The sequence below is a fragment of the Geotrypetes seraphini genome, chromosome 4, assembly GCF_902459505.1.
Source record: "Geotrypetes seraphini chromosome 4, aGeoSer1.1, whole genome shotgun sequence".
Taxonomy (NCBI): Eukaryota; Metazoa; Chordata; class Amphibia; order Gymnophiona; family Dermophiidae; genus Geotrypetes; species Geotrypetes seraphini.
Genome location: NC_047087.1, coordinates 133,195,427 through 133,216,144, shown reverse-complemented (window position 1 = coordinate 133,216,144; position 20,718 = coordinate 133,195,427). Strand labels below are relative to the sequence as shown.

General features: G+C 43.4%; 1 protein-coding gene across 1 annotated transcript in view; it reads left to right on the top strand.

Annotated features, from left to right (window-relative positions):
- The window catches only part of TMPRSS3 (transmembrane serine protease 3), a 107,456-nt gene extending 87,008 nt beyond the window's left edge, over positions 1-20,448 (top strand). The window contains exons 11-12 of the mRNA XM_033942928.1: positions 11,411-11,563; positions 20,335-20,448. Of these exons, the coding sequence (XP_033798819.1) occupies positions 11,411-11,563; positions 20,335-20,355 (174 nt within the window). The 3' untranslated portion in view covers positions 20,356-20,448. The remainder of the gene's footprint in view (positions 1-11,410; positions 11,564-20,334) is intronic.
- Positions 20,449-20,718: the final 270 nt, after the last annotated feature.

Below are 20,718 nucleotides of genomic sequence, written 5' to 3'. Positions count from 1 at the left end.
AGCTTTCATGGGAGGACAGGCTATAAAACCAAATAAATAGATATTGGATTACTTAATGCATGTGAAGCCTGATTTTTGCACAGGAAGCCTAGGTAGTCTAGGTTAAAAATGGAGAGCCCAATATTCAAAAGGGTTTGAGGTTCAAGGTCCATTTTTATTTAAGATACCGCTTCTTCAGTATGCTTTTCAAAGTGGTTTACAATATATAAATACTCAGCAGTGTAATAAGGGAGTCGGGGGGCAGACGGCACCAGCGCCTCTCCGCCCCCCACCCCCATACCTCTTTAAATGTTTGCTGGTTCGAGCAGTATCTTCCATTTGCTGCTCGCACCGACCCTGACTCTCTTCTGATGTCACTTCCTGGAAGAAGGAGCTAAAGCTAGATGTGAACAGCAGGTAAAAGATGCCGCTTATGCCGGTCAACATTTCAGGAGGTATGCGGGGGACGGGGAGGCGCTAAAGCAGTGGGGAAAGAGTGGGGGGGGGGGTGCACAGTGTGGCAATGCCAGGTGCAAACTCCCCAGGCACCAACAAGCCTTGCTATGCCACTGCAAATACCATAACTTAGAAAGGAAAAAAGGCAGGTTAAACTTTCTTGAATTGGCTATCCGCTGATATTCTGTGACGGTTAATTGGGCAGTGCCACTGAATAACCAGCCATTTAGCAACCAGCCAGTTAAGGGGTGGTCTAGGGAAGGAATCAAGGCAGTCCTAGAAGTTATGTGGGCTCTGGCAATATTCAGTGGTGGTTCCTGCAAAGCAAACTTGACAAGCAGGACTGCCTAAACAGCAATCCTAATTTTGCCTGGTTAGCTACAACACAGGCATCGGAACGGGGGAGGCCACAGGGACCACGGCCTTCCCCAAAATTCTTAGTCACTGTGGTCTTATCCCTCCCGCACACCCTTCTCCCGGTGTTTGTTTAAATCTTCAGGCAGTCACTGTGCAGCCGCCGCACAGCGTCAAACAGCAGGCCTGCCCCAGCCGCCGCACAGCATCAAACAGCAGGCCTGCCCCGGAACCCTTCATTCTACATCTGGGGGCAGGCCTGCTCGAGGATGCTGCAAGGTGGCTGCTGAAGATTTAAAACTAAAGCGCCGGGAGGAGGTGGGTCATGCACCAGGGCAGAGCTCCTGGGCACCCCCAAACAAAACAGCGTTCTGTTGCCTATGAGCTACAACACTGAATATTGGCCATACCTGCCTGCATATCTTCTGGGTACCGTTGCAAATCCAGGTAATAAATGTTGGTGCCTGAACATAGTCCAGCACTGAATATTCAGATCTAATTTAGCCAGTGATGGTCAGCACTTATAAGAATGATGAAGAATATAAAAATATTAAACCTGAAGGGCCTGATTCTGTATAGTACGCCTGGTCTCAGCAGCCACCTAAGCAGCTTTGGGGAATCATACACGAGCGTCCTATATAGAATTGCGTCCTTTATAGAATCACACATGGGCGGCCTATATAAAAATGCCTAACTCCGCCTAATCACCCCAATTCTCTAACCAATATCCATGTCACAAATGCCATTTAGAGAAGCGCATTGCCACTGAGCTGATCACGGCAAGGGAATCTCCCTGCTATGATCAGCTGAGTGGCAGCAGCAGGGAACCCCCAAACCCCACCGCAAGTTGGCCAGCAGGAGGAATGCCTACTCTCTCCCGCCACCACACCTGAACCCCTTCAACATCCCTGGCAGGAGGGATGCCCACTCCCTCCTGCCGGCACCCTCTCAACATTCTCAGCAGGAGGGATACCCACTCCCCCTAAAGCTTCAAAAATTAATTTGTAAATGTCATAAAATCTGAAATAAATCTTAATTTTTCCTTTCCCTGTTCATATGGGGTTAATTTTACTACTACTACTACTATTTATGGACTGGAAAACAGCTAACGTTATTCCACTCCACAAAAAGGGCTGCAGGACAGAGACGGCAAATTACAGACCGGTAAGTCTCACATCCATAGTATGCAAGCTCATGGAAACACTGATCAAACAGAAACTTGATACAATACTGGATGAAGAAAATCTACGTGATCCCCATCAACATGGATTTACCAAGGGCAGGTCCTGCCAATCAAATCTGATTAGCTTCTTCGACTGGGTAACAAGACAACTGGATGCCGGGGAGTCCCTGGACGTAGTGTATTTGGACTTCAGCAAAGCTTTTGATAGCGTCCCACACCGCAGGTTATTGAACAAGTTGAAATCGCTGGGATTAGGGGAAACACTAGCTGCATGGGTTAAAGATTGGCTGAGCGGTAGAATTCAGAGGGTGATGGTAAATGGTACCCCATCCAAAACATCAGATGTGACCAGTGGAGTGCCACAAGGCTCGGTCTTAGGTCCAATCCTATTCAACATATTCATAAGTGATATGACCCAAGGGCTCAGAGGAAAAATATCATTGTTCGCCGATGACGCCAAACTGTGCAACATAGTAGGTAAAAGCACTATGCCTGACAGTATGACGCAGGACCTACTACTATTAGAACAATGGTCATCGACTTGGCAGCTCAACTTCAATGCTAAAAAATGCAAAGTGATGCACCTGGGTAAAAGAAATCTGTGCAGGACTTACACGTTAAATGGTGAGACCTTAGTTAGGACCACGGAAGAACGGGATTTAGGAGTAATCATTAGTGATGACATGAAAACTGCCAATCAAGTGGAAAAGGCTTCCTCCAAGGCAAGGCAAATGATGGGTTGTATCCGTAGAGGTTTTATCAGCAGGATGCCAGAGGTCATAATGCCACTGTACAGGTCCATGGTGAGACCTCATTTGGAATATTGTGTTCAATTCTGGAGACCACATTACCAGAAAGATGTGCTGAGAGTTGAGTCAGTTCAGCGGATGGCCACCAGGATGGTCTCGGGGCTCAAGGATCTTCCGTATGAAGTAAGGCTGAATAAATTGCAGCTGTACTCACTTGAAGAACGAAGAGAGAGAGGAGACATGATTGAGACATTTAAATATATCACGGGTCGTATCGAGGTGGAAGAGGATATCTTTCGTCTTATGGGACCTTCGTCCACCAGAGGGCATCCGCTGAAAATCAGGGGAGGGAAATTTCATGGGGACTCCAGAAAGTATTTCTTCACTGAGAGGGTGGTCGATCATTGGAATGAACTCCCACGGCAGGTGATTGAGGCCAACAGCGTGGCAGATTTCAAAAATAAATGGGATATTCATGTGGGATCTCTGATGAGGTAAGGGCAGGAGGTTGGGGGAAGGGTCACTGGAGTGGGCAGACTTGATGGGCTTTGGCCCTTTTCTGCCGTCATTTTTCTATGTTTCTATGTTTCTATGTTTACAAATGTGTAAGAGATAGAGCTTAGAATCTATATAAGACAGAAAACAGGACCATTAAAGGATTAGGGATTTATATTTATTATCGCTCTATGATGTGACCTCATCTTGAGTACTGCATTAGAGAATGACATGGGGAAAAAAATCTGTCTCCGTCACTGCCCCATCACCGGACCACTGTCCCCTTCACCACCCAGTCCCCGAACCCACTGTCCCCTTCACCGCCCCATCCCCGCATCATCCACCCTTCCCTCGCCACCTCACCGCCCTTCAGCAGCCCGAGAATCTCACTCCCTCCACCTTACCTTCATGGTGTAAAGAAACTTAAGGGAGGGAAGATGCACGGTCCCTTCCCTCCCTCCCTCCCTACCTCCGGCCAAATCTATCTCCCTCCCTCTTACCTTTGCGGCGCTTTAGAAAAGAAACTGATTCCGGCGAAGCCTGCCTGTGCCGTCCTGCAGTCGCGTGTGTGTGGGTGGAAGCTTCTCCTCCGACAATTGTCATTTTATAAACACAAATAAAACAGAGCAAGGTTCAACAAAACCCATCTCCCCTCCCTTTCACAAATATCCCCTTCACTATTGTGAAAACTGAACAAACCAAATTACTACAGAATGCTACATAGAAAAATCAAGCTAACAGAATACTTTAGTCACATATGGCAAGAATAATGTTAGGGGAGTGCAACTAGGGCAACTGCCCCCTGGTCAGAGAAAGAGCCCTAAGCCAGCTGGGAAGCTAAAGAAGCACAGCCTGAACTTTGCCGTCCCCGGTTATGTATAATACCAGCTCTAGCAGGATACATATTTCAAATCTGAAATATTCTAATCACAATATATAAAATAAATTTACTTTTTTTTCTTTTTGTTGTCTGGCAATTTTATTTTTCAAATCACATTGGTCTCAGGCTCTGGTTTTAGGTTCCTTCTGTCTTTATCGTGGCATGGATGGCTCCTGAAGGTAAAATAGGCGCAAGAAGAGCTGGGGAGAAGATGCAGAGTCTGACACGGGCGCAATTTTTTTTTACCACAGGAGTAAGACTTTTCACCACTCCCACGGGGCGGTAAAAGGTCACGTCTCCATTGCTGCGGTAAACCAGTTGCACATGTCTCCATTCCTGTGAATTTACTGCGGTGACCTGCGGTTTACCACAGTAAACGGTCCCCATGTCATTCTCTATACTGCATTTAATTCTGGTCTCTCTAACTATTACTACTATTTCATTTCTATGGGGCTGCTATACATATGCAGTGCTGTACATTAAAAAATTCAGGAGACAGTCCCTCCCCAGTAGAGCTTACAATCTAAACAAAGAGACAAAACTCCTAGCATATGAGGAAAGGCTAAAGAGCTCTTCAGCTTGGGAAAGAGACAGCCGAGGAGGGTCTATAAAATCCTGAGTGGTGTAGAACAGGTAATGACAAAGACTAGCGGGATAGTCAATGAAGAGAGAACTAAGCTAAAAGCTAAGCTTCAAGAGGCATCAAGGTGGAGAGTAGCTGTGCTTAGGAAGATGAATAAGTTTGCAGTGGAAGATTGAAGAGAACGAGATGGGTAAGAAGGAATTATATCAAGGAATATCAAAACCTACCAGTTTAAGAAATTTGTTGATGTAATTACATTACATTACAGATTTCTATTCTGCCATTACCTTTCGGTTCAAAGCAGATTACAAAAAGAGTTATGGAAGAAGGGTTACAAAGTTAGATCAGAGATTGTTTCCAAGAGAGGGATAAGAAGGATCAGGGGTAGGGGAAGGGAAGATAAGAAGTGGTATTCATGGTATAAAGCTTTATTAAGGGATTTCTTGAAGAGTATAGTTTTATTTCCTTTCTGAACATCTTGTAGTCTGGGGTTGTTATCAATAGGTTGGAGATTTGGTTATCTATTTTTGCTGCTTGAGTGGCTAGTAGGCTGTCATATAGTTTTTTCCATTTTATTTCTTTGATTGGGGGGTAAGTGAATGGGGGGGGGGGTGTTTTTCTATGCCTGGTAAAGGTAATTTGGATGAGGCGGTCATTTAGATAGATTGGACTGTCTCCATTTATAATTTTAAATAGTATACAGTAGAATTTAAATTGTATTCTTTCCTGGATTGGAAGCCAATGTGAGTTGATGAAAGCCTCAGTAATGTGGTCATGTTTCTTCAGTGAGTAGACGAGTCTCAGAGCTGTATTCTGAATTGTCTGTAGTTTAATCATTATTGCAGGGCAGGGGAGATAGAGGATGTTGCAGTAGTCTTGGATACTTAGGATTAGAGATTGTACTAGGAGCTGAAATTGTGTTTTATCGAAGAATTTTCGGACTTGTCTAAGGTTTCTCATTACTGCGAAAGATTTCTGTATTCTTTTGTTTATTTGTGGTTGCATGGTGCAGCCTTTGTCAATAGTCATACCTAGTAGTTTTAGGGTGGTTTGCAAAGGGTAATTGATAGAGTTGATTTCTAAGTTGGTTATGGTTGGGATTTTGTTATTTTTTAGAAGGATGAATTTAGTTTTGTCTGGATTGAGTTTCAGTTTGTGGTCTTCCATCCAAGTCGTAACTGTAACTAGAGTTTGGTGTAGTGTGTCTATCATTAAGAGCTTTGGTTGGTCAAAAGGAATGAGGATGGTGATGTCATCAGCATAGCTATAAGAGGTTAGGCCTTGTTTGTTCAGGTAAATGCCAAGAGAGGCTGTATATAGGTTGAAGAGAGTAGGGGACAGTGGGGATCCTTATGGAATGCCGCAGGGGTTGGACCAAGGTTTGGATTTTTCTTTATCTGATTTTACTTTGTATGTTCTGGATTTTAAGAAACCTTCAAACCAGGAGTATACTTTATCTGAGATGCCTATTGAGTCCAAGATTTGCAGTAGGATGTTATGGTCTACCAAGTCAAATGCCGCCGTCGGGTCCAATTGTATGAGCAGCATTTTTTTTCCAATGCTGAGGTGTTGTCTTGCTGTGTCGATAAGGGAGCCTAGTAGTGTCTCTGTGCTGAAGTAATGTTGATATTATGTAAACTTGTAGTTACTGAGGACAAATGTTTTCTTTATTTTATATTTTTATAACTCCTGGATTTGTTCCAGCTCTTTAGCCATACTGTAAGCCACTCTGAACTGTAAGGCATGGCAGATTATAAATACTATTATTATTACATGCCTGGAAAGGTAAAAAATTATACCAGTATTATGTACTGAGGGTCAATTTCTTAAAATGAATTTTTTAAGGAACAGGAAGCTAGTGTGGCTCATATAGTAAAGGTGATACATGATCAGTTCCAACCCCATAAATAAATTTCATAGCTGTGTTCTGCACTAGATGACACACCAGAATGCCTGCTAGGAGAGAATTTATAATAAACAGCTTATAACCAATGCAAAAATCAATGTTTGCAGTGCTTTTGAATTAAGAAATGGTTTTAAGGATCTTATCTTGAGTGCATAGCAGGAGAACTGATCTAAATGATTAATAAAAGATCAAGTTGAGGAGAGGCACTCCTAGGGATGACAAGAGTACTGAAGAAGAATTAAAGTACCAGATTCTTTAAATGCGCCTAAGTTAAGTGAAAAAATGGCATTTAAAATGCTACTTTAAAAAATTTCAACACGCCTACCTGTGCCTAAGAATCGTTCTTCTGGAGATGCTAACTGTAGAAGTGGCAGTAGGCACTGGAAGGTGCCTCAGGAGGTGCAATTCACGTTAACGGTAGGCACTGGAAATATAGGGCTTGAAAACCCTGGCCTACATGTCCTGCGCCTATCTTTGCCAAAGGTGCGATTCACTAAATGACGCTGTTGCGTGATTGACATGCGATCGGCAGCTTTTAAGACCGCCGCCAACAACAGCGTCATATAGAGAACCCAGCCCATAGTGCTTGAAACCATAATGCTTCAGATTTTCTAGGGTTTAGGTCAGTTCTTGTTAAGTTATCCACTATGTGATCCCATTTCTCAAGGGTATTACGAGCTAAATGTAATCAGCATAAATATAGGCAGATAGCCCCAGATCTTGCATGAGTGTTGTATAGGTGTGTTACATCACTGTCCGTTCAAAGGCTTAAGGCCTGACCCCATTTCACTGAATCCATCTTTGCTGAGCCATAAAGAATTTTGATGAATCAGCTGTTTTGAACAAAGAGACTATAGATTTTGCTTTGCTACAGAATTCAGCTTGATAAAGTATGTAGAAGCAAGTTATAGGTGTGGTAATCACATAAAGACATTACCATCAGACATTACTGTATTACCGTTTTTCCCATGTATAGACCGTAAGAAATGCCGATGTAAGTTTAAAAACTTTTAGATAAGCTGCCCCATGTTACTAGCTGTGGCTTATCTAAGAGTTTTTTAAACCTACATCAGCCTATACAATAGGCAGCCTATACATCATCCCCCCTTAAATACTTCCCTCGCTGCCCTCCCTGCTGATAAATACCTCCTGGATGTCTGCCTCCTTGAATCACACTGTGCAGGACAGGAGTGATGTTTGCAATCAAGCCTCGCCCTGCACCGCTTCCTGATTGGCTGCTGTCAGTTCTAGCAATGGCAACCATTCAGGAAGCAAGGTGGGGCGACGCTTGAGATCACAAACATTGCTCCTGCCCTGCACAGCATGATTGGAGGAGGCAGCACCTGCCAGCGGAGATGTCTTCGGTGCCCGTGGAAATGTCTTTGGTACACACGGAGGGGCCTGGGCCTGGGCCTAAGCTCCATGGCCGGCACCAACCTAACTCAAAGCAGCCAACTCAGCTAAACCTGACTCCAAGTGTCGCGCCTTGCACCGGCGTCCAGTTTGCGCAGGTATTTAAAGGGGGATGATTTTTTTTTTAGTTCAGTTTTTTAAAGTTCAGGATAATCAGCCTCTAATGGGGCAGCTTAACTAATAGCGAGTTTTAATATCTTTAGATAAGCCGCCCCATTTAAGCAAGCTGCACCCACTGCTCAGATTTGTAAAACCCTACAGGATAGAGGACAGTATTTCAAAGATATTCCCAGGGCAACCTGAAGGGTTCACAGAGAGAGGATCTGAGCCAAGTGATGTTATAGAGAAAGAAGCAACGGGTTGTAACAGTTTGTTGTATATATGCAGAGAAAGAGGAGTCAAAGATAATGCGATCATACGTCCCATTTTTTTAGATCCCCTGTCCTGTTGTCCCCACGCACATCTTCGAGATGCTGAAAGTCCCGTTTTCAGAGACAGCATCCCGAAGCTGTGAGTGGGGACAACAGGACAGGCGTTCGCAGAGCCTGGGCTCTCTCCCCGATTCCCCACCAACGCAGCAACAGGGCCAGGTGAGTGCAGCAACTGCACAACGGCCGGCCCAGAAGCCTTCTCCCTGAAGTCAATTCTAACGTCGGAGAGGAAGTTCTGGACTAGCCAGGCAGCGATTGGCTGGCCCGGAACTTCCTCTTGGATGTCAGAATTGACGTCGGGGGAAGGCTTCTGGGCCGGCCATTGTGCAGTTGCTGCACTCGCCTGGCCTGGCCCTGTTGCTGTGTCAGCATCGGCGGCAGAGAAGCATGGAGAAATTGTCGTCGGAGGCAGGGAGAGAGAGAGAAAGAAAAAAAGAAAAAGGGGGGGGGGGGGCAGGGAGAAAGAAAGAAAGGCAGAGGGGCCAGGGAGAGAGAAAGAAAGAAAGAAAGGATGCACAGTTAGAATGAAGTGCAACCAGAGACTCACCAGACAACAAAGGTAGGAAAAATGATTTTATTTTCAATTTAGAGATCAAAATGTGTCAATTTTGACAATTTATATTTGCTGTCTGTATTTTGCACTATATTTGTCTATTTTTCTATAGTTGTTACTGAGATAATATTGCATATTTTAAAGTCATCTATCTTGACCTCTTTGAAAACCCCCCGAATATAAATGATAATTAACATTTTTTCTGCTTACAGTGTGCTTTTTTAAATTTTATAGTTACCATTATGAATTAATAAGATATTGTGTATACATGAAAAATGAATGGAAGAAATGGGGGGGGGGGGGGCTAGGGCGGGATTGGGGGCGTGACTGAATATCAGTAGATGTCCTGTTTTGAAGAAAAAGTAAATGGTCACGTTAGTCAAAGATGATCCCAAGGTTACAAGCTGAGGAGACAGGATGAGTATTATCCACAGAAATAGAAAATGGGGAAGAGGAGAGATGGGTTTATGGGGAAAGACAAGAAACTCAGGGCTCCTTTTATCAAGCTGCGGTAAGGGTTTAACTCACGTTAAACTGCCTGCTGTGCTAGCCGCTAACTCCTGCATTGAGCAGGTGTTAGTTTTTTAGCCGGCCGCGGGGGTTATCGCGTGATGAAATGTCTTGACGCGCTAACCCCGCTAGTGCGGCTTGATAAAAGGAGCCCTCAGTCTTGATCTTGCTCAGTTTCAGATGGTGGTGAGACATCCAGGCAGCAATATCAGACAAGCAGACTGAGACTTGGGCCTGTTAAGATTTCTGGAGGTAGAGTTAAGTAGATCTGGAAGTCATTAGTATACAAATGGTATTGAAAGACATGGGAGGAGATCAGAGCATTGAATTATATAAAGGTTTTTCCACAGAAAGAGGCCTTAGTACAATTGTGCAGCTGTATATGTGCATTAAAAATATGAAGGCGAATCAAAAATTAAAGGCAACTGTTAAATTATGTGATAACTAGAACAAAGCTAGAGAAGTGCAACATATGTACTTGTACATTGCCTGTTGGATAGTTCATCTATGCACTGTGCAGTGCTCAGCCTTTAGTCGTGTGGCAGCTATGGTGTCAGAAACATGGACGCTCCATTGCAAGATTGCATCATTGATGAACAATCTGCAGTAGTGTGCTTTTTGGGGGCAGAGGGAGTAAAACCTGTGGAAATTCACTGTTAGATATTGACTTGGTATGAACATTAGCATCATGAATCAATAGAAGGTTTATGAGCGAGTAAAAAGGCTTAAAGCGAGAAGAACAAGTGTAACCAACAAAAGTTGTTTTGGTCACCCATCAACATTGCACACACAAGAGCACATTGACAGGGCGGATGCCTTGATTAGAGAAGACCGACAGATAACAGTCTCAATTGGCTGCAAATTTGGATATCAGCACAATGGGTTCCCAAATAGCTTAATTATCTCTTCAAGCAACAGTGTGTGGAGGTTGCAACCCAATTCCTGAGACTTTATGAAGACGATCTGAGTATTCTGGAGAGAATTGTCACCGGTGATGAGACATGGGTGCATCACTGCAATCCGGAAAGCAAAAGACAAAGCATGGGGAGAGTGTGGTGCAGTGGTTAAAGCTATAGCCTCAGCACCCTGGGGTTGTGGGTTCAAACTCATGCTGCTCCTTGTGACCCTGGGCAAATCACTTAAGCCCACTAGGACAGACAGGGAAAAAATGCTTGAGTACCTGAATAAACCCATGTAAACCGTTCTGAGCTCTCCTGGGAGAACGGTATAGAAAATTGAATAAATAAAAATACAATAAAATGATGAAGTAAAGGAAGCCCTGCTTTGGGAACAGCCAAAAAACTTCTCCTCTGCAGGAATACAGAAGCTAGTTGGAACGATACAACAAATGTGTCATCTTGCATGAGGACTATGTGGAAAATTATGTTCAATTGCTCACAGTTACTTCTATTAAAGCTGTTAAATGTATTTTGCCTTTAATTTTTGATTTACTCTAGTACATGCACTGAAAAATCATAAATGGATTATTCTTTGGTATTCTTGGTGTCATTGTTCAGGTGGAGCAGAGAGGAAAGTTGTTGTTTAATGTGTATAATAAAATATGCAGGTATACACATAGAATACATATACATATTTACACCATCTTTGGAGTGGGGTACGTACATGTTCTGTATTTGGCAAACTATTGGGATTGGCTGTGGCTGCCTATACTATAAAGGCACAGAGGCACCTGTGTTGTCTGAATAAAATAGGCGCCATTGTGGACTTTTCATGTAAGCACCCTGTTATAAAATTACCCTCACAATGTCCAAAATATAGCATTGCCTCATGAGTTCTTCCCTTCCTAAATCAGTATGTAATGATAATTTGTTTGTTTCTTTGGACCCCTGATATTGAGGGCGGTATAGAAAAATAAAGTTATTATTATTATTATTTGTTTTGTTCTCTGAGTGCACAGGGGGACAGTGGTGGGCCATTAGCATGCGAGGAAAGGATGGTCTGGAAGCTGACAGGAGCTACTAGCTGGGGACTGGGCTGTGCTGAGAAGAACAAGCCAGGGGTCTATTCACGTATCACCTCATTCCTAGACTGGATCCATGAACAGATGGAGGTTTGTGTTTTCCCCAATTGACCTCTCCATAATGGAAATACTGTACATTTTGGTACATAGGCCAATCCACATGGAAATTGAAAGCAGTTATTTCAATCCCATACTATTGTTTTCTTTTCTGGGCTACTGGGTGGCTCTTGTGCTTAAACAAGAGTGAAAAATACCATTTGCATTTTATGAATGGCTTGCCTACATAATTAGTAAGTTCTTGAAACTACTTACTACTGGCAGGGCCTATTTGCCACACTAAATAAACCTACTTTTCAAATTTTCCTTACTGAAATGTACTGTATACAATTATACTGACCTCATAGTTTTTTGCAAAGATGCCCCCCCCCCCCCCAAGTTTTTTCCTTTTGTCATGTTTCCTTGTGATATTTCCATAAATTCTTTTTATTTGTTACGTATTATAACTGATCAAGTATATTATAAGCACAAGTCATCAACCACAATACTGCCAAGGATGTATTCTTACAAAATAACTTCTGTCTCTTCCCCTTCCCACCACACATTCTACCTGTTTTAACAGCAACACAAGTTTGAGCAGTTAGTACAAGGTTAATTCTTCCCTAAGATGAAACACAAGACAGTTAAGAAATCATTCAAAAATATTCCCCATGCAGAGCTTGTGGGGCAGGGATTCTTAGATATTTTTCTGAACTCAGCTCACATAAGGAGCTCAAACACTCTTGAACTTATCTAGAGACTCCCTCTGAACGGCTGTCACCTTGCTCAAAAAACATACAAACAAACATGTTCCAGAGTCTCTGCCAGAGGGTAAGTAGGCCCAATGCTAAGTGCTGTTTCCACATCTTAGCTAATTAACAGCAGGCTACCACTACACAGCATGAGAAACATCTTTGGGTCTTTGGGATATCCTGAAACAGTTTGACATACATAATTTGTGCCGCCAGCCGTTGTGTACACCTCTGGATGGACAAGTGATTATTCATTCCCAAGAGCCTCCAAATAATAGTCAGAACGTTGCAAGGCTTAAATCGCGAATATGTGAAACCACGAGTGTCGAAACTGCGAATGGGGAGGGGGAAATGTATAGTCATTAACCTCCAGGAACCCTGGTGTTGCTCTCTTTTCCTTCCCCTGGGAAACTGCAACCCAAGGTCCGGTCTGACAACTAACCTCTTTCCTGTTAATGTGAAACTTTTTACTTTTACCCACATCCTTGTCATTCTCGTGGGTCTAGGATGCACCTTCTGGGCAAGAAACATAGGTCCCTTTCTGGGTCTGCTTAGGGTACACGGTCGATACAGATGGCACAGCGCTGTCCTGCCCATGACAATATGCCAGCAGCTCTTAATAACAGGGCAGTCCCACCATACAGTACATGCAATATTATGCCAACTTGCCCACCCTATCTCCAATATAATTTGTATGCCGAATTGTAAATTTTATGCAATCTGGGTACATTTCTATAATATTAGCAGAGATTCCTATTTATTCAAATTGCAAAACACCAATTCACAAGTCTTATCTCCAAGAATCTCGCCCAGACCTCTTTCCCAGCTGATTGAATATAATAGAATTTCATAAATTTTTGAGAGCAGCATTTGCTGACCCTTCCCCAATTTTAAGATCATTTCAAAAGTGTCATCTTTTAGCACCTTTTCAAAAAGTACAAAAACCAAGGGACATTCAATGGAATTATGTGGAAATACCTTTTAAACAAATACTGTAAGAGGAAATATTTTTGTACTCAAATAGTAGCTCTGGAACTTGTTGTCAGAGGATGTGATTACAGTGGTTAGTGTAGCTGGGTTTAAGAATGTAGTGGACAAGTTCTTGGAGGAAAAGTCCATAGTCTGCTATCGAGACAGATATGCGGGAAGCCACTACTTGTCCCCTGGGATCGGTATTATGGAATGCTGCTACTATTTGTGTTTGTCAGATACTTGTGACCTAGATTGATCACTGTGGAAACAGGATACTGGGCTAGATGGACCATTGATCTGACCCAGTATGGCTATTCTTATGTTTTTACTCCAGAATATCAAGTCATTTCAACAGTGGCGTACCTAGGGTATGTGGCACCCGGGGCCCATCATTTTTTGACCCCCCCCCCCCCCCCATGTAAAAAAATATTTTGTAATGACCATGAAACGGAATAAATGGTCAGAATAGAAACAGGGAGTGAAAATATTCTTTTATTGAACCTCATATATGTAACCATTATTCCAAACATACCATAACATAAATTATGTCTGAATTGTCATGACATCAGAAGTACATATGAAGTAGTTGCAGGTGATGCTTGGGACAGTTCTGATTGTGTTAGTTCGGTTTTATGTGTTTTTGAATAGAAGGGTTTTTATTTCTTTTTTGAAGGTTTTGTAGTTTGTGGTCGAGGTCAATAGGTTGTAGAGTTGGGGGTCGAGTGTTAGGAGGTTGTCGAACAGTTTTTTTCTTTTGACGTTTTTGGTTGGAGGGTGTGTGAATGGTGCGTGAGTTCTCCTATGTCTGTTTGAGATGGATTGAATTATTTAGCTGAAGAAATTAGTTACCCCCTCATCCCACACACATTAATTCTCTTCCATTTTTGTTCCCATTATAAAAAACACTGATAAGTTCCCAGAAAAAAAATACATTAAAATAAGAAGTGAAAACAAAGGCCCCTACAGATGAGAACATAACATAAGAATAGCCTAACTGGGTCAGACCAATGGTCCATCATGCCCAGTAGCCCATTCTCATGGTAGCCAATCCCGGACACTAGTACCTGGTCAAAACCCAAAGAGTAGCAACATTCCATGCTACCGATCCAGGGCAAGCAGACACTTCCCCCATGTCTTAATAACAGATTATGGACTTTTCCTCCAGGAATTTGTCCAAATCTTTCTTAAAACCAGCTACACTATCTGCTTTTACCATAACTTCTGGCTACTTCATTTTTAAGTTTAGATCTTTCCTTTCAAACAGAGACCTTGCTAGATGTCAAATACAGCACAAGGTAACTTCACATGGACTTAGCTGTGCAGGAAATGTGAATCTCCTCATACACCCACCATATAGTGCAAAAATGTGTAAAGGTCTGGTTTTTTCTTTCGATCACTACATAGACTAATGCCACACAAGCAGCGCTGTTACAAACATATTCTGTAGGTCAATGCTAAGGATAACAAAGTTTCCTTCCTTGGACCAGAAGGAGATACTGATAAACCACTGGAAGAGATCCCAAAACAACACCCAAAGACCCACTCAGTGTGTGAACCAGTTGAGTGGAGTGGACTAACTGGGGGGTGGAAATGGGCCCGGAGTTTGCTCAGCAGAATTTCCCAGACCACCTCTTCCTATCAACACATTGACACGCTGCCACCACCACCACTAGGAACACCTCACTGGGTAGGCCAGCTATGCTATAAACTTTATAAAACACATTATTATATTTTCTTATAAAGCACATATTTTAACTGAACTCTCTGACATCCTCAGCCTTTCCATTCACAAAAATAGAAGGAAGAAAAGTTCCCATTTCCTGCTGTCTCATATCCCCAGCCTATACAATATTTTTTTTCTGCAGACCCTTCAAAAGTCTGACCAAATCCTCATTTCACTTGCATTATAAAGTACTGAGGATGCCATCTCTCCCCAATCCCAGGTCCTAAAGTCTAAGACAGTAGCGCAAACTAATGCTGCCAGATTCAGGAAAAAAATTTCGATTCGATTCAGCCTATTGAATTGGTTTTTCAATTCAATTTTCCTGCCCAGTTGGGCGATTTATTTCAAAACTCCTGGTGGGTTTTATAGCTTTTTCACCCCCTTCGGCTTCTCCTAACCACACTGGCGCTGTGGTGTAAATAAAATAAAGAAACAAAAAGGACTTTTCCTCTCTCTGTTAAATCCTAGCTCACGTTTGCAGTCCAACACCAGCTCTGGCAGGATACACATTTCAAATCTGACATATTGTAATCACAAAACAGAAAATAAAATTAATTTTTGTACCTTTTGTTGTCTGGTTATATTTCAAATCTTGTTGGTCCAAGGCTCTGGTTTTCTTCTGATAACTTGCTTGCCAGGGTCTCCTTCTTTCTTCTTTCTGCATGCTAACCATCCATCTGCCAACTCTGTCCTCCCTTTCCATTTCCCTTCCCTCCCCAGGAAGTCTGGTATCTTTCCTTTTTTTCATCTCCCTCCACAGATCCACCTTTTCTTAACTACCCTTTCATCCGGCATCTCTCCCTCCTTCCCCACCACCCCAGAGTCCACCATCTCTCCCTTTCTTTTCCCAATTACCCTCTTATCCAGTATCTCTATCCCTCCTCCACACCATCCCTTGTGTCCAATTTCTCTCCCTTTCTGTTTCTTCCCTCCCTAAATCCCATGGTCCATCATCTCTCTCCCTCTCCTCTATTTTCAGAGGCATTATTTCTTCCCCCCCCCAAAGTTTGGCTTATGCACGTCTCTTTGAACACCCCCTTCCCTCCGTGTACTTCTAAACCAGGGTCCCCCCCTTAAAGGTCTGCCTGTCCCCCCTTGAAGGCCTGCACCCCCCTTGAAGGCCTGCACCCCCCCTTGTAGGCCTGTCCCACCCCCCCTTGTAGGCCTGTCCCACCCCCTTGTAGGCCTGTCCCACCCCCTTGTAGGCTTGTCCCCCCGAAGGCCTGTCCCTCCCCCTTGAAGGCCTGCACACCCCCTTGAAGGCCTGCCTGCCTGCCTGTCACCCCCCTCCCCCTTGAAAGCCTGCCTGCCCGCCCACCCCACCCTGAAGTCCTGATGCCCCGACCCACCCCGAAGGACAGCTCGCCCTCCTGGCCTCCCCGCACCACCTATGAAGCAGCCCGCAGCAGGATCACGATGTCAGCGATCCCTGCGCTGCTCCGGCGCTGCTTCCTGCACCGCGGTCCTGCCCCTCCTCTGATGTCAGAGGAGGGGTGGGACCGCGGCGCAGGAAGCAGCGCCCAAGCAGCTCAGGGATCACTGACATCGCGATCCTGCTGCAGGCTGCTTCATAGGTGGTGCAGGAAGGTCAGTGGGGCGAGCGGTCCTTCGGGGTGGTTGGGGGGGACTGAATGGCAAGGCCGGGAGCACCCCCTCAGGGCTGGCACCCGGGGCGGACCTCCCCCCCGCCCCCCCCTTAGTACGCTACTGCATTTCAAATCAGTTCATTGACTTTGCTTTGATAGTCATATTTATTTATTTATTTATTCACTTTTCTATACAGTTCTCCCAGGGGAGCTCAGAATGGTTTACATGAATTTATTCAGGTACTCTGCATTTTACATAGGGGCCGATTCTTGTCGAGCTGCCAAATATCAGCCTCCGAGTGGTATATTCGGAGCAGCTAATGCAGGATTGTGGGTGCTGTTGGAACTATGTGTCAGACATCCCCAAAAGTTATATGTCATCTGCTGATACAACACAATTGATTTTTTTGTGGGGGGAGGGGATATGGTGGTGCAGCAGGATGATCTGTCTATGGTAGGCAGTCCTGACAAGACTGGCTGTTGCTGGTAGATGTGCTAGGCAGCAGTTTTTGGAAGGGTTGTGTTTTTGCAATGGGAACTGCATGAGGCAGCAATGTGTGCAGTATGATGATGTACTGTTTATCCTGTCACTATGCTGTGACCTCATCTGTCTGCAGCTTAGTACATGTGTATCAACAGTAGAGAATGACAGGGAGACAAAATTCATCACCATTCTCATCCCTGCAGATAACTGTGGGAAACCATCTCCATGTCATTCTTTAAATAGAGAAGGAAGAAACAGAATTTGACCCGCAAGCCTTGCATTGAAGAATGCTGGTGTAGAAGGACTGAGGTTGAGATAGACATTGTCACACCTGCACCCCTGAGATGCGCAGTGAGCCCACGGGATCATGACAAAACTTCTGGCACGGTGTGTCCCTTATAACCAAGGGACCCCGTCAGGACTTTATCTGGCTAGTTAATAGCCTAACAGGATCATGCAAGTAATGAGTCTTAGTCAGGAATGGCAAAAACAATAGCTTTATTTCAGCCACTGGCCAAATAAATCAAAATACAGGCTTCAGTCGTGCAGTTTAAAAAACCCCAAAAACAAACAAACTACAAAACAACACTCATTCCATGAAATCATATATTTCTCATACAGGAACAAAGTAAAAAATTCAAAGGATCCAAGTTTGTCAATAATGGCTTAAACAGTAGAATATAACACAGTCCTCTTCACCAGAGCAGTTAGTTTATATATTTCAGGCTTGCAATATTCCCTCAGATGTTTATTAAAAAGGAGTACTGCCAGTCCTTGATTAGATAATGCAAAGGAAAAAAAACCTCCCAGCAAACTGGGTTGCAAAGCATACAAGAATATCACATGGCTTCACTTCAGCATAACCTTTCTTTAAATAAGCTGTTTCTTTATAATCAAAACTAGTGCTAAAAAACACAGGCACTTTAAGGGGAAACTTATAACAGCTTGACAAATCAAAAACTTCACCGGCAGATCTAGCTCCTGAAATGTGAGGATGCCGAAGAAAGAGCGCCTACTGTGAACCCTTGAGAAAGCCCTGTTTGGGCGAAATGGGTCCCGTCGGGGCATGCTAATAACTCTGCACTATTAAAGAAAAATAAATGAATGGATTACCGGATGCCACTGGTTTGTCTTACTTCTGAAATGATTAGAAGATGACGGAGCACAGCAAGTGTTAAAGGCATACAACATATCAGATGTGGATATCATAGCTTATCTCAGTTTTGAGATTTAGCCGTAAAAATTTATGATTTCCTCTTCTCATAGAATGAGGTGAAGTTTTTGATTTGTCAAGGTGGAATATACCTCACTTTCATCTTCATACAATACTGAGTGATCAAAACTTATAACAGCCCAGCATGTAAAGAAGTTTAATTCAGAGCCACTGTTCTGGTTTGGTGCAGAGCTTCCAAAGACGTTTCCTTCTGAAACGTTGCTGTAGCAACTATACACAGCTGTGAGAGAGGAACGTAATTGTCTAGCCTGGCTGCCGGCAGGGAAACACATACAAACGTTTGAATCAAAAACAATGTTTTAAGGCAAAACTCAAAGTTCAGAATTCTAGAGAGGAAACTAAACTCTCCTCAAAGAAAACCAAACACAGCTTATGAGTTTTGTTTTCTGCCTGCAAGATATGTTTCACTGCACTTCCATATCCACAGGAAAAGTTTCAGTTCCTACCAGACTCTCCTGAATGTCCATTGCTTCTGCTCACCAATTTCAGAGGGAGAAAACATCTCCTCTGCTATGCCAATCCATTTCACCAGCCTCCTCTGGCTGGGGAGAGAGAATCTCACTCTCTTCCTGGCTCTCATCAGCTCCAGCTTGCCTCTCTCCTCTTCCTACTCTGGACAGCCTCGCTTTAAGCTGTGTAGAGATACACCCCCTGAGCCTGGGTTGGGGGAAGGGCTCTCCACACACTAGCTTGCTCCGTTTGACTACATACAGGTTTCTTTCTAGCCCTGGCTCTCAAAGGGACAGGCTGCTGGAAAGGTAGTAATCTCCTGGCAGTGTCAGGGACAGGTTTAAACTGGGTAAAGCATTCCTGCCTGTCCTTTTCCTGCCATCCTTCATCTGAGGCAATCTCTCTGTCTAAGTAGTAGTCAGCTATTCTGTCTAAGAGAGTTTCAACTTTATCGGGGTTTAGTGAATTTCCTCCCTATCTTTGGGACAAACCCAGAAATGGACTTGGGTTTGTCACAACATTAAAGAATGACAGGTGCCGCACCCTTAAGAAGATCACCAGAGTGAACCACCTCCCCTTCTCCCCCCATACTATGCCACTACCTTAAAGAATGACATAGAGATGGTTTCCTGCGGTTATCCATGGGGACGGGAACGGTGACTAATTTTGTCATCCTGTTATTCTCTAAGTTCCTGGGTCCCAGTACACACACAGGCAAATGATTCAGGATTAACTGTTAAAGGGTCACTATTCAAAGTGATTTAATAGCCTATCCAGGGCTAACTGGGGATATTCAGCAACACTTAACTAGACAGTGCTGCTGAATATCCCCTTTGACCACCGTGCCAAAACTGGCTACTGGGTGGTGCAGTGGTGGAGTTAGGGCAGAGACAGGGCTGTGCATAAAGCTAGCCAGTTAGCAGATTTTTGTTTAGAAAATAAGGCTGTTTTAACTTTGGCTCTCTTTTACTAAGCCATGGTAGAGGTTTCTACTGAGGCCTGAAGCACTAAATGCTCTGATGCTCATAGAATTCCTATAAACATCGGAACAACTAGAAAATTTGATTAGGTGCATCAACTGAAGCTTAGTTTTTAATTTCCTTGAAGCTCACTGCTTTCCCCTTGCCTTTTGTTTTTTCCCCTTACTCGTCTTATTTACTATCATTAACTTGTATTTCTTTCCCCATTTTTTCTTTTTGTATCATATGTTTTGTCAAGTCAGTTGTATTTATCTGGTTTGTTTTTCCTTAATACCTGTAATTTACTATTTTACTGTTTTGTACATCGCTTAGAATTTTGAATAAGCGATTAATCAAATCCATAATAAACTTGAACTTGAAGAGCGTTGAAGTATATAGCACTCAGTGCTGTGGTAGAAACTTCTACCACGGTTTAATTAAAGGGGGGTTTATGTGGTAAAAGCAACTGGGTATTGGTCTGAATATCAGCTGATACGCTCTTATCTTCCAGTGAGCGGGTTAAGAACTTTTCAGTGGCCTCTCGTATACAGTATACTTTAAAGTAAGAAAACAAAGCATGCTGTCATTAGCTGTGCCACGCGTTTTTCTGTTGCAACAGTGCAAGAGCTCACTCGTAATGTTCTTGTTTTTTCCTTCACGTTTAGAGAGAAGAACGAAAGGCATGACTTTATATATCCATTAGCCAGATCACATCAACAACAGCTCCTGCTCTTCAGAAAAGTGGTCACATCACTTGTACTTTGTAGACACCTGCACGCAAGGACAAACAACTGGAATCACCAAAGTGATCATGTGCTGAAGAAGAACCATGTACAGCGGGGTTCTTTATGCTAAGTGCACCTGTGCCTGATACAAGATATGACAAAAGGGCACCTAGGGTCTATCTGATGGCCGAATTTTAAGTGGTTTAAAGGAAACCTCAAACTGCCCTATAATGAGCAGCATTTCACACTCCAATCTGCTATAAATAGTAAAATACTTCCACGTAAAAAAAAAACAAAAAACGTTTACATTATTTCTGAAGGTGG